The sequence below is a fragment of the Drosophila willistoni genome, chromosome 3R (genome assembly GCF_018902025.1).
Source record: "Drosophila willistoni isolate 14030-0811.24 chromosome 3R, UCI_dwil_1.1, whole genome shotgun sequence".
Lineage (NCBI taxonomy): Eukaryota > Metazoa > Arthropoda > Insecta > Diptera > Drosophilidae > Drosophila > Drosophila willistoni.
The window spans coordinates 33,007,090-33,020,796 of NC_061086.1; the positions used below are offsets into that span (position 1 = coordinate 33,007,090).

The window sequence follows — 13,707 nt, forward strand, 5'->3', positions numbered from 1 at the left end:
CTCTGTAATATTACCACTTGCTGAAAACAAAACAAAAAAATTATAAATTAAGCACAAATAAAAGAACATTTTATGTTAACATAGCATTTTGGGGCAACTCATGGTAATAAAATTTAAGCCACATAGGCAACAATGGGGAAAAAATAATCGAATGTGCCCAAAATCGATTATACTCAAATGTCATCGCTATCCTATGTTATAATTGTTTGCTGACAACCCTGTTTAAATCTGAAGAGTCATTCAAGAGTCATACATTACATAAAAGAGAAGTAAAAAATTTAAAACCTTCAGCAAAAATCATGTTCGATCCGGATGCACACCTTGATTTCCTAAAGTTGGAAGGTAAATAATTATATTAACTAATCACACTTTGTACTTATAAATTTACATCTGTAATGCTCTTACAGATAACGACAAAGAAAAGGGAGCCTACAAATCTAATGTTGGGTAAGTGAATCGCAGATATTATAATAAAATTTCTATTTAATTCCCATTTTCTATTCTGAAAGCTTTTACGCTAAAGACTCGACAACGTCATCGCAGCATCTCGAAGGGAAAAGATCTGACGGCGAATGTTCGACTTCAAGCTCGTGCAGCTCAACTTCTAGTCGCCACTCGACTAATAAAAATAGTTTTATAGTCTCTTCGTCGTCTGAGGAAGAAGAACTTCCTTCGGATATAAGTTATGAAGAAGACGATCAAGAGCCAAATGAAACTAAAGCAGATAGAGACTCTAAGTCAAAATCTAACTCGGTAGAGGTTCGAGAAATCGGCTCTTTGGATACAAGTGATAAAAAAGGCAACCAAGAGCCAAATGAAACTAAAGCAGGTAGTGACTGTAAACCAAATTCTAACTCGGTAGAGGGTGAAGAAATCGGCTCTTTAGATGAAACTAATGCAGGAGACCAATCAAAATATCAACTTAGCGTTGAATTTAAAGCAACTTTACCATCCATAGGCAATCTAATTGAGGGACATTCTCAATTTTTGCGTATGCCCATTTTTATACCTATTGAACCGATAGCCTATAATGACAAGACCTATACCAGTGACATGTCTGCAGAGGACCTGAAGAGCGAACAGTCCCGTGAGAATTTCGTTAGTCGCCTTAAGACCACCGTACGTTGGCGTGAGAATCAAAACGATCTGGGAAAACTGTGCAAAGAGTCGAACGCCCGTATAGTGCGTTGGTCAGACGGCAGCGAAACCTTTCACGTTGGTGCCGAAGTCTTTGATATAATGCATCATCCTGTGCCCGATGATCAGAATCAACTGTACGTACGACTCGATGATTTTTATCAGGTTCAGACATCGATAAAGGACAAAATGACTTTACGTCCCAAATTGGATTCATCCTTTGGACAAAGCCATGTACAGGGACTCAGAAATCGCGCAATGAACAAACCTCAAACCGGTTGCGTTAAGGTGCTCATGGATATGGGTATTAATCCAATACTAGATCGTGAACGTAAGATCAAAGAAGAACTAGCCCAAATGAAGAAAGAGGATCGAGATAAGCGTCGCATGCAACAATTGAATCTGAAACCTCGCATTAAGCCAATGCGTCATTGTACAGCTGATGATTCGGATCTAGATGATATAGATGAAGAAGAGAATGCATCGGCAATTGCAATGCCAATGAGTAGTACCAGTCAAGCTACTACTTCCGGTATACGTACCAATCGAAATGCTGCATCAAAACCGGAATTTGAAGAAACAGATTCAGACGACAAGAATACAGAAACTGAAGACGAAGAGGATGATGATGATGACACTGAAGATGAGGACGACGATGACGACAATGAGGAGGAGAACGACGACGACGATGAGAGCGATATTATGGACATTATCAATGACGGCGATCCCGGCTATGAAGAGGAGGTTGATACTGATGACAGTCGCTCTAACGAAAAAAAACAGTCAAAAGTGCAGAAGAAAAAGAAGAATGAAGCTTCGGAAACTGATTCCGATGACTCTGAAGTGGGTATGAGCACAAAACGCAAACCAAAACTATTCTTTTACTCCGACTCTGATGAATAGAATTGAAACAATTCCAATAAACATAATGCAATTTGCTGCACATCGTTGAAGAATTCGCCTTCAACCATTCAAACTGTTAATTAATTAACCATTTTCATATATGTAGACAAGCATCTCTGTGGTCAGTCATTGCTCTAATTAGTGGGCGTGACCATTGGCACATATTAGTAGTGGGCCGTAGAAATTGCTTAGTCACAATGCAGTTCATATATAGTAAACATCTGTCTGTCATTGCCAAACGTCATTGTAGTTGGTGTGCGTTACGAGGCAAAACTGTCAAACTGTGCCATGGCACCCAAGGCAATTAGTAGTTCAACCTGATTTCCACCCATTTGGTTTTACGTGGCCAATACAGATAGAAAGTTGACAAACTGCAACAGATTCTTAGATCATTGCATTGGCAGTTGTCACGTTTCAGAAACTCAAAATCAGTGAATAACTTTGAACAGATTTAATGACAATATGCTTTTATATTTGTAGACATTGAATTATGGTAAGTTGAAAAAATAATCAGGACAAATATATGTAACTGGAAAATTCTAAGATACCCATTTTTCCACAATGTTTCCATTAAATTAATTTCTATATTCCCTTTGTATATATATATAAGAATTTTCATTTCAATTACACAATGAATATCATCATGTAAATGAAAATGGTAAAGCAAAGTGTTATAATTACATTTTGCGTCAGCGAAAATCCCATTGAGACAATAGAGCTTTATATGCTTGAGCGAAAAATGGGTCACTGTTCCTTACCTTGGCTTACTGCTGCATTCGCCGTGTCTCTTCCCCCTGGCCACGCTGCTGTAGCACTCGGTGTCCCATCTACATTATTCACATGCATAAAAGGACTGACGTTGATTAAGTGAGGCATGCAATTTCTTCTTTTTTTGTCTCTACGTTTTCTTTTTTTGTTGTTGGTTTTCATTGTCAGTAAGAGTTTCGTGTTTCAGTTCATGCTCATTTGCTCACTTTATAAGCACATAAGCTTATTACAATGCCAAGGATTGTTGTGTCCTTTTGTTGTTGCAATGCTTGGTCATACATTCGAATGTAACAAAGATACGCCTTAACTTGTTACGGGCTATAAACTAAACTGTCACCAATTTTAAGGGTACGGGTAAGAGGGTTGGGGGAGTTGTGGGGTTTGTACTTATGGTGCATGCTACAACGCCTTTAGGCCAAATATCTTGCACACATATTTGTCGACAAGTTTGTAAACTCTCTGCCAATCGGTGAGTGTGTGTGTGTGTGAGGGTGGGTGTATCTGTGAGCGTGTTGTACGAGTATTTTGGGGTGGTTTAGGCCGCCTTTGTGCTAATGCAATTTAGTGTCTCCTGCAGCAAATGAACCTTGATTATGTGTTTATTAGACACCAATTTACGCCTGCTGCATTGCTGCCTCCGTTCTCTCCATTGAGTCGTGGCATTTCATGGTTTATGTCTATAGATAAATACATACATACATGTATCGTTCATGTCTAGAACTTACCTGCCTCAGAGGCATATTAAAATTCATCACTTTGCTTCTGTATATTGTTCATAAATAATGTTTGCAAGCTAATCAAAATGAAAATGTATTCAAATATTCAGCCAATGGCTTGATGCCACCTAATAAATAGTTATACCAAAATGTGATTTACTCTTTGTTAAGGTAATATTAAGCATTAAATTCTATTAAGACGAAAAGTAGTTTGACTTCAGGGACTTTTCACTGTATAGAATGTATATTATAACTGCTGAAATTTGCAAAATTTTGTTATTCAGTCGGTGTTTCTGTAAAAACTTTTGTTCAGAATAAGATCCTACACATAAATTGCCATCCAATTTTTTTGATGTTTTCAGTCAAACAACTAAATATATACTTTGTATAAAAAATAAAATCGTATATACCTTAAAGAAGCTGCTTATTAAACAAATACTTTTTCGTTAATTTGTATTGTTAAGCTCAAATATGTTTTTATTTAAAGTTACTTGCTAACACATAAATAGTTTTACCACATATACATATATATGTATGTAGCTTATATACAAACAAAACGCTTATAAATTTTATAGGTTTTTTCATTATGAACAAGGCAACTAAAAAAACATTTCTGTAAATTAAGCAAATTCTTAGTAATTTTTATTGCCTTGATGGCCAAACATTTTGGTCTAGATTTAACAAGCGTCTGCACTCATTAACCCGAAAAAGTCTTCACATAAAAGGATACTTGTAAACTAAAGCAAACACAATTACACTTACTGCACTCAAATTTATTTACAGGCCATAAACTAGACACTCATTTTACACACACGCTAACACACATTTGCCCCAAGAAATTTTACATACATACCTTTAAGGCATTAATTATTTATGAACAGACACAGACAGACAGATAGAAAGACACACAGACAGAGAGACATAGAGACTCGTAGACACCTCTGTGAGAGAGAAAAAGACAGATATGTGTATATACATATGTATGGGAAGCATGCAATAAAATTACAAGCAAATGCCGTAAACACGAAAGGTTTTGAAATTCAAGGCAAGACCAACGGCATTAAATTTGCAACTGGCCAAAGTAATTAACGGCTATAATGAAGCTACAGAAATGACAGTAACAGGAGAAGGAGAAGAGAGTGGGAACTGCGAGTGCGAGTGCGAGTGAGTGAGTCCAGCCACGTGTCAGTTGTCAACGCAGCAATTTGACAACTTCACACACACAAACACACAAAGTGAGCCCAAATGCTGACCAAGATAAGAGAAGACTAAAGGTTGCCACACCCAAATGCTTAAAGGACATTCTTTAGCTTTTGAAGATTTTATGTTTTGCGGCTGCGGCATTATAAAATTAATGCCAAGAGTAGTCGGACTATACACACACATATGTACATACATATGTATATAGCCCGTGGCTGACCAATAGCAAGAAGAAGAATAAGAACATCTCTTTGGCGTTAACTTGCATGTTGTTTATGACAGTTCGAATCGTAATTATCGCCACGCACACACACTCTCACACTTATAAGCACACTCAAAGTGTGTATATGTATATGTTTGTATGTACTTAAGTGTATATTGAGCTAATATTTGTTTAAATCAATGAAACCAGCTAAGCCAAGCCAAATTTCTGTTTAATTTTATTACAATATGAAATGGTTTTAATGGCATTTTCGACCGCAAAACCCCTTTCATAAAACGAAATGGAATTGTCGTGTATACACACATATAGACACATGCAAACAGAAACACACACATGTATATATTTCTATGTGTTTAATATTCATTAACAAACTGGTCCATACACTGTCATTTTACCACCCACCTTGGTCCCACTGTGTCTCTCTCTCTCTCTCTCTTTCTCTCTCTCTCTTTCCCTTTATCTGTTTTAGTTGTTTATTGCAATTTGCCATTAAAGCCGCATATGATATACAAATGAATAATTGAACGGTTTGTAAATCTATTTGATTTGACTCATTTTGTTAAAACTGATAGCTGATTTAAATAGATGATTTGTGTACATACATATATGTATATACAAGTATAAATGTATGTATATTTGTATTTGTGGTAATATTATAGAAATTAATTGGAATTTACTTGAATATATTTGCTCAAGATATCTCTTTGGCCATAGATGTTTATCATTCAATTACTTGCTTTAGATTTATCTGCAATTTATTATTGAATTTAATGCTTGAATTGGCAATAACAAATTCAACTAAATTAACAGAATCAAATAACGGCATCAATTTATTCCTCAAGTTGCATACTTTAGCACTTTCTTTTTGACAAACTTGCTGGAAGAAGGCAAAAGCGTTTAAATCAGCCTTACAGAGACTCTTTAGGTTGACTTAAATTGTCCAAATTGAAAGCATATTAAATGAATAAAATTCAATTTAATTGGTCTTAAAAAACTATTAAATATTAAATAAACAAAAAAAAAATAAATCAAAATGACACAAAAATTAAAATAATAATTAATCCCCTTTGTTTACTTAATGCGAAAGTTTTTTAAATATTAACAACAAGTGAAACCAATTTTAAAACTAATTTTTTTATTTATTTTATTGAATCTTTAACCTTAGCTATGCTAACCAAAAATAAACTTATGAAACTGGATTTGTTGCCACAAAAAGCAATTTGCTGTTGTTTTAGGACCACATCTTTTATTGTTTATGCCACATCTCTTGCAGATTCATTTGTAAGTATTTGCTTATTTTTGCCCCATATCTGTTTGTGCCATTCTCTTGCTCCCCTCCTCTCTCTCTCTCTCTGTGTGGTACGTGGTTAGTGGAATAATCACAGCATAATTATTTGTATAACTCATTTAAGTCCAGCTGCCAGGAACCAGCTTTCAGGATTCATTTGTACATATTTGTGTATTTGTGTATTTGTTTATATGTTTATATGTGTGTGTGTGTTATTTTGTATGCACTTTTGTTATGTAATTACCGTTGCTGTTGCTTCTGCCATTGTCGGGATGATTCTGACCATGTTGGTTGGTCATCCATGGGCATGTGTTGGTCCAACTGTTACAACTGTTTATGCTGGCGCTAAACAAACACATGCAACACTCACGAAGCCCACTCATATACACATGGGCAAGGACATGCCCTGACAGTTAGCCATCATCATCAACAGCATCAGCATCATCAGGCTCTGATGGTGTTCTTGTTGCTGCATTTCCTTTAATTTGTGCTGCATGTCAACAGTCAAGTGCGCAAATGCATTACACAGTTTTCAAGTTGAAAGTTGCAGTTCCAGTTGCATTTTGTTCTCTCAACTCTTGTGCCCTGACCAAAAATGTGATGCCTTTGCTGCCATTTCCTGCGGGATTAACTTCACTCTCTGCGCCTTTGTGTGTGTGTGTGTTCGCGCGGGTATAAGTGGATATGCTAGTTTGACATTGTCCTGATTTTCCCATTTCGCTGGAAAGTCCTTGAAGGTTTAACTCTACCGTAGTAAAGATTGTGTGGAATATGAGACTAGAAATTTTCAAAGAAAATAATTACAATTTCTTCGCATATTCTTGTAAGTTTGTTGTAGAATGAGATAAAAGTTTTCTAAGCGAAATAAAGACATATTTGAATTTAAAAGAAGTCTACAAGCGTGACTTTGTTCATGAGGAAAATCTTTGCTTAATCGAAGTCAAAATAGGAACTGTTACCTTTTGTTCAAAGCTAACATCTATGGTTCAAAATTGGTAGTTTTCAAAATGACAAAAAAATTGAGACACATTTTATATTATGTGTACGCCCTGATAACGCACTCATCCAATTGTGAACACAATATGTGCAATTTGTAATACAGTTTGTATATCCACGCACACATATGTATACAAATATACGCACCATTTACTATATACATAGTTGGCCAATTCGTCTTTGATGGGTTCTCGTTGAAAAGTCCAGGCCAAGGCCCTTTGGGCGTGTGATTTATAACTAATTGATGAACACAATCAGCCAGTTGACGGGCCACTGGCCAAAAGTAAGTAATACCAAAAGCAAATTCGTGTGTGCTTGTGTGTGTTCTTGTGGTACAGTTGTGCTCAAGGTCGTCTGCCTGTGGGCTAAACAGAATTGATTCACTCAAGCGTTTCTCTTGAATAATTTGAGCCATAAGCCAGTATGTACGATGCTTAGGGAGAATCAAGCAAAATATAAGGAAACGAACAATGTTTCTTTTTAATAGGGCGTGGCCAATGCACGCATTTCCTTTTGCACTCGCAATCTCCTCTCTCTATTTGTCCCTTCTCTGTCGCTCTTTTTCCTGGCCCACCCTTTCTTTCTCTCTCTCTCTCTATCTTTCTCTAGTAATGTTTCATTTGGTTGGCCCTTTTGTTTCTTTTTTAATTGATGAATAAATTTAATTGAACTAAATGGATTTCGATGTTGCGTCATATTGTACTTTGGCTATAAAAGCCATTAGGCAGCACACACACACTCTGATATACACGCACTCCCACATATACATATATATATATACATATATATAGCCTTAACCCTTTTTGCCTTTCTAAAAACGCAACCTTTGTACAAGTATTTGTATTTGTGGGCTTTCAACTGGCAACTGGCAATATATTTTAATTGAATTTCAATTGATTGCAAAAATTTTCCATTTGGTGCCGCAATCAAATTTCATTTTAATTAATTAGAATTGATAACAATAACGAGTTTTTCCACATCCCTCACCCTCAATCGCTTTAGTAGTACGCGTCTCTTCTGCTAAAGTATCAATACTTTAATGGCTTTTGTAATGGAAATATCATGATCAAGGCGGAAAAGAGAAAACCTAAAAGTGGCACTTCAAATAGAGAATAAAATTAACTAATAAACGGGGAAAATCAATTATAAGTGGAAACTTTATACCGATGCCATAAAACCTCATGTAAAACATAGACCACACAATTCTGTAAAAATATGTTTGCCAAAGTGCAATCAAAGCGACATAGCACAAATTTTACAGATTTTTGCACACACATTAAAAATATGTTCCCCAACATACAAACAACTACAAACACACACACATACACTGAACCATTTGAGCCCATTTGCAGGAATGCCGAATAAAAAAAAATACAAGGGAAAGAAGAAAAACTTTTTCTCCATAAATGTTCAAGTTGAGCAAGGGCTAGGACAGGACCAAGAGCAGCTGCATGGTGCATAAAGGACAAACTAAAAATGGCTTTTGGCAACGCTGGCAAACGCTGAATTTGATAATCAATTACCGTGGCAGCAAGCTGAGAAGGTCCCACGTACATATGCATAGTCATGGAGACTTGACTTTGCCAAAGGCTACACGGCGTATGAGTAATATTTTGAGTATGTTCAGGTAAGTGGCTGGCAACACATAAATATAAATATGCACTTGCATATGGATATAAACATTTACCCCCTTTACACATGTTGACATTTTTCATTACAGATAGCAAATTCGTTGTCTGCTTTATGCAGCTGCTTGCCGTGTGTAAACCAATTAATTTCCCATAAATGCCAGTTAAATCCAAAATGCAAAGCTTTCTTGCAAATATTGCAGCAAAGAAAATTGTAAATATTTGTTTGCAAAGTTGATTCATGGCTTAGCTACCATTCAGAACTTATTCTTTAGTTAGAAAACAGAGAATTCGATTCAATTTTGTATAGCCCAATAACTGAAACTTTAATTTGCTAGCCTTGCTTTAATTATAAACTGAGAAAACATTCAAAGTTTTCGTGCATCAGCTAGTTGGTTAGAGGTTATATCAATGGTTGAATTAATTATTATTGATAGCAAAAGATAAGAATAGTCAGGCCACAGAATTATGAAATTCTATTAACACTTCCTATTACCTCATCAACCCATTTCATCTGCTCATTAAATAAAACATGAAAAGTAATTTTTCTTATCTCATTGTATAATAATTAATAATAATTATTATTACTTGTTAAAATTTCTTTCCGACAATTTGTTGTTCTTGTTGGAAATAAAAACATTTGCAATTATTTACAAAAACAAAAAACATTTGTAAATGATAGTTTTTTTGATTTAACTATTTATTCTATACGGTTTCAGGCTAAAAACTTTCATATAATCAAAAGTGAACTTTGATTTTTCTGATTTTTTATTGATTTTACTTTTTTCGTTTCGCTTTCAATGAATTTCCGTTTGCCACTAATTGTTCGTGCAATCAACTAATGAAATCATCGTATGGAATCAAACTAAAACCGGAGCTCTAGAAACGGAAACCATGATGATTACTTACCCACTCACTCTCACCTGACTTTTGCTGCTAACACATGTTCAATTTATGCTCTGCACTAATCAACTTGGCACTGAATGTCTCTTGGGGATGTGCCGCCAACAGCTGTCCTTAATTACATGGAAAGCCACACTTCTAGGCAACACTAGCAACTGCCACCCGCCGTCATGTCCCCATAGAGTCATTCACCTTGCCACAAAAAAAAGAAGCAAAAATTGAGTGAAATGAAAAGGCAACGCAAAAATCGAAATCAAGTGAATATAACATATTATTTCAACAGGCAACACCAAAACATAGCACATACATACATACATATCAGCCATGCAGTATAATAAGTATTACCACCCATGGCGATTGCATGTGGTTGATGTACTGAGCTCTCACTGGGGGGTGGGTGGTCCGATGGCAGGTAGTAGGCGTGGCGGTTCTCTCGCATAGGCCTCTGGAATTGAGGTGAATAAGCAGCGCGAAACTTACTCACCCATACACACACACATATTCATGCACACTAAAAGGCAAACAAAGGGAAATCAATCTTTGTACATACTTTCAGAATATGCACACACATATGCGATAAGTCTCCTGTCTGTGTTTGTACGTGTATCTTTATCTCTGTATATGCATGTGTGTGTGCGTGTATGTGGTTGTGTGTATATGTTGCGGTGGCTTTTGGCAAGGGGAATTGGGGAATATTTGCATGCCTTTGTGTACTTTTTCCATATGATTTATGACCTAAATTGTAGCTACACATACACATACACACACACACACACACACATAATTACACACTCCCATATAGACTTGTCGTCTTGGGACGCCCGCAAAAGCATGCTACACTTTTTGTTTTATGAGTTAATAAGTAGGCGTGGCCCCATACAACCTCCCCATATTATGGATATGTGAGAAATATTATTCGGGGCACATGTATGTGAAATAAATACACAAAAACTTTCTCTGCCAAGTTAGCGGAAAGTTTGTAAATTGCATTTGAGCTTGCCTAAAAATTTCTTCAACCAAATAAACAACCTTGATTTGCTTCTTAATTATAAATGTAATGATTTTGCAATTAAGCTTTAATGAATAGTATCTAAATGAGCCACAATTTGCCACAGCAATACGCTTTTTTTTGTGTAGTGTATTTTAATCCAATGACCTTGCCATCCATGCAAAATCAATGCACATTTCACCTGCTCAGCAGAGTAACAAATAAAGAAGAAGGCAGAGAACAAGCTTTAACCAAAACAGATTAGTTAAATCCACATTGTAATCCCTTTTGCTTGCTGTTTGCTGTTGATGCAGCAGTTTTCACTGTAATCCAATTCGACTCTTCCACTTGGGGCCTCCTCTATAAAAAGCCATTGCCATGCTGGCAGTGATTTTGTCTGGGCCCAAAGACCGAGTCGGCTCGACTTCTATCGAGTGGGGCATACATGATGGAGTATCTCGGCAAAAGTAATAGTAGTAGTGCAAGCTTTATAATCGGCAATGTGTCCACTGTGTTGCAGCCAGAGGCCCGTCTTTCAGCTGAAGCACGTCTGCTGGGCTGGAATGTACCGCCAGATGAACTGCGTCACATACCAGAACACTGGCTGACCTATCCCGAGCCACCCGAATCGATGAACTATCTGCTGGGCACTCTCTACATCTTCTTCACGGTGATGTCTGTTATTGGTAATGGTCTGGTTATATGGGTCTTTTCGGCAGCGAAATCATTGCGGACGCCATCAAACATTTTGGTTATCAATTTGGCCATTTGTGATTTCTTCATGATGAGCAAGACTCCCATATTTATCTACAATAGTTTTAATCAGGGCTACGCTGCAGGTCATTTGGGTTGCCAAATATTCGGAATAATTGGTTCCTACACGGGCATCGGAGCTGGAGCCACAAATGCGTTTATTGCCTACGATCGGTATAATGTCATTACGCGTCCCATGGAAGGCAAAATGACGCACGGTAAGGCCATTGCCATGGTGATATTCATTTATATGTATGCCACACCCTGGGTGGTTGCCTGCTATACGGAAACCTGGGGACGCTTTGTGCCGGAAGGATATCTGACCTCATGCACATTTGACTACCTAACGGATAACTTTGATACACGCCTATTTGTGGCAACCATATTCTTCTTTAGCTTTGTGTGCCCCACCACAATGATTCTGTACTATTATTCGCAGATAGTCGGACATGTTTTTAGTCATGAGAAAGCATTACGGGATCAGGCAAAGAAAATGAATGTGGAATCGTTGCGCTCGAATGTGGACAAGAACAAGGAGACAGCTGAAATACGCATAGCCAAGGCGGCAATAACCATTTGTTTCCTCTTCTTCTGCTCCTGGACACCATACGGAGTGATGTCGCTGATTGGGGCATTCGGTGATAAGTCTCTGCTCACACCTGGAGCGACCATGATACCAGCATGTGCCTGCAAAATGGTGGCCTGCATAGATCCATTTGTCTATGCCATCAGTCATCCCAGATATCGGATGGAATTGCAGAAACGTTGTCCCTGGTTGGCTATCAGTGAGAAGGCGCCAGAATCCTCGGCAGTGGCCTCCACATCGACCACACAAGAGCAACAACAGACGACAGCAGCGTAAAAAGAAGCAAGTAAGGAAAATCTACAATAGCCAATGACGATGATGAAACGATTTTGTAATATCAAATGCCTGGGAAAATTCTATAACAAGTTGACAACAAAATATGTAATTCACATTTAACACAATTATAATTTGTAGTTCATGATTCTTTTTTTTGCTGGAAAAGGAAAGCAATATAGTGAAATTTAAAGCAAATCTGTTTAAAGTAACTTTGTTCTGTTACGTCAATCAAACTGTCACTCCAGACAGTTGACGCCGGGGAAAAAAATAGCAGAAATTGACGAGAAATATGAAAGAAAAGGCCCAAATGGTAAAAATGTTGTGCTAGTTGAGTTTACCATCCACAAAAAGGGCGCTCTCTCTCTCTCTCTCTTACTTTCTCTGAGAGAACTCGGAACTCGGAATTTGGAGAGAGTGTGTGGGAGAGAGAGCAGAGCTTTTGACGACTGGAAGCGCTTGCGCTTTTTAGGAAAGAAACATTTTGGCAATTGAAACATCTTCAATGTGATGAAATGTAAGAAAAGTGGGAATAAAACTAAATAAATATTTCAACAATTTTAATAAATTAAACTTGGGTTCCACAAGCTGCTGTGAGAGAGTGCATAGGGCAGAATGATATATTTCTTAAAGGAGACTCTTGCCCCAGGTCCACATAGGATCCACCAGTAGTTGTGTCCTGCTATTTGTGTGTTGCCAGGCCAAAGGACGTTCAACTTGTGCGCGATTCATGAATTAAAACTTAAAATCCACAAGACTTACTATATTATAGACTCATCCAGTTAGCCAAGTTAATATGCCTGACAAATTAATCATTTACAAACAAACTTATTTGAAATTCACACACAACATTCCAAGTTGAATGAAAATTGCACGCAAAACGCATGTTTTACACAGTCGAATATTTTATATATTTAAACAGGAACCTTTTCTGACTTAATCTGGCCATGCGATGCCAACAAATTTATCACTTTGTCTGCTATAACATCTCAAGGCTTTGGTTTAAACATGGTTGTAAACATTCCAGCTGCCTAGATTTGTGCTGCACATGGGATAGCGACAGAGAATGGGACTCGGAGTGGGAGTGGAAGTAGGAGTGGCATTGGTCCGTTCCGGTCTATACCGCATCTTGAACAATTTGCTCGCCAAAGTGTTGCGCCGTGTGTTTGTATGGCGCCTCATTATTATTGTTTTCCCAGCCACCGCATTTCGTTTCGTTTCTCTGCCTGGCGGGCATTTTTCTCGCACCACAGTGATGGTGTTTTTTTTTCTGCATCGTTTTGCGGCAAACCTACAAAACCGCACACAGACACACACACACACACACACAGACGATGTACCAGAG

The 13,707-nt window shown here is 37.4% G+C and overlaps 2 protein-coding genes across 2 annotated transcripts; both read left to right on the forward strand.

Annotated features, from left to right (window-relative positions):
- The first annotated feature begins 220 nt into the window (after positions 1-220).
- LOC6649714 (RNA polymerase-associated protein LEO1) lies at positions 221-2,090 on the forward strand. The gene is made up of 3 exons (XM_023179777.2): positions 221-342; positions 408-447; positions 510-2,090. Exons 1-3 carry the CDS (start codon positions 300-302, stop codon positions 2,038-2,040), a joined length of 1,614 nt encoding a protein of 537 aa, XP_023035545.1. The 5' UTR covers positions 221-299; the 3' UTR covers positions 2,041-2,090.
- Positions 2,091-11,146: 9,056 nt separating this feature from the next.
- Positions 11,147-12,920, forward strand: LOC6649715 (opsin Rh3). The gene has a single exon (XM_002072308.3). The coding sequence runs from the start codon at positions 11,196-11,198 to the stop codon at positions 12,363-12,365; it is 1,170 nt and encodes a 389-aa protein (XP_002072344.2). The 5' UTR covers positions 11,147-11,195; the 3' UTR covers positions 12,366-12,920.
- The last annotated feature ends 787 nt before the right edge of the window (positions 12,921-13,707 follow it).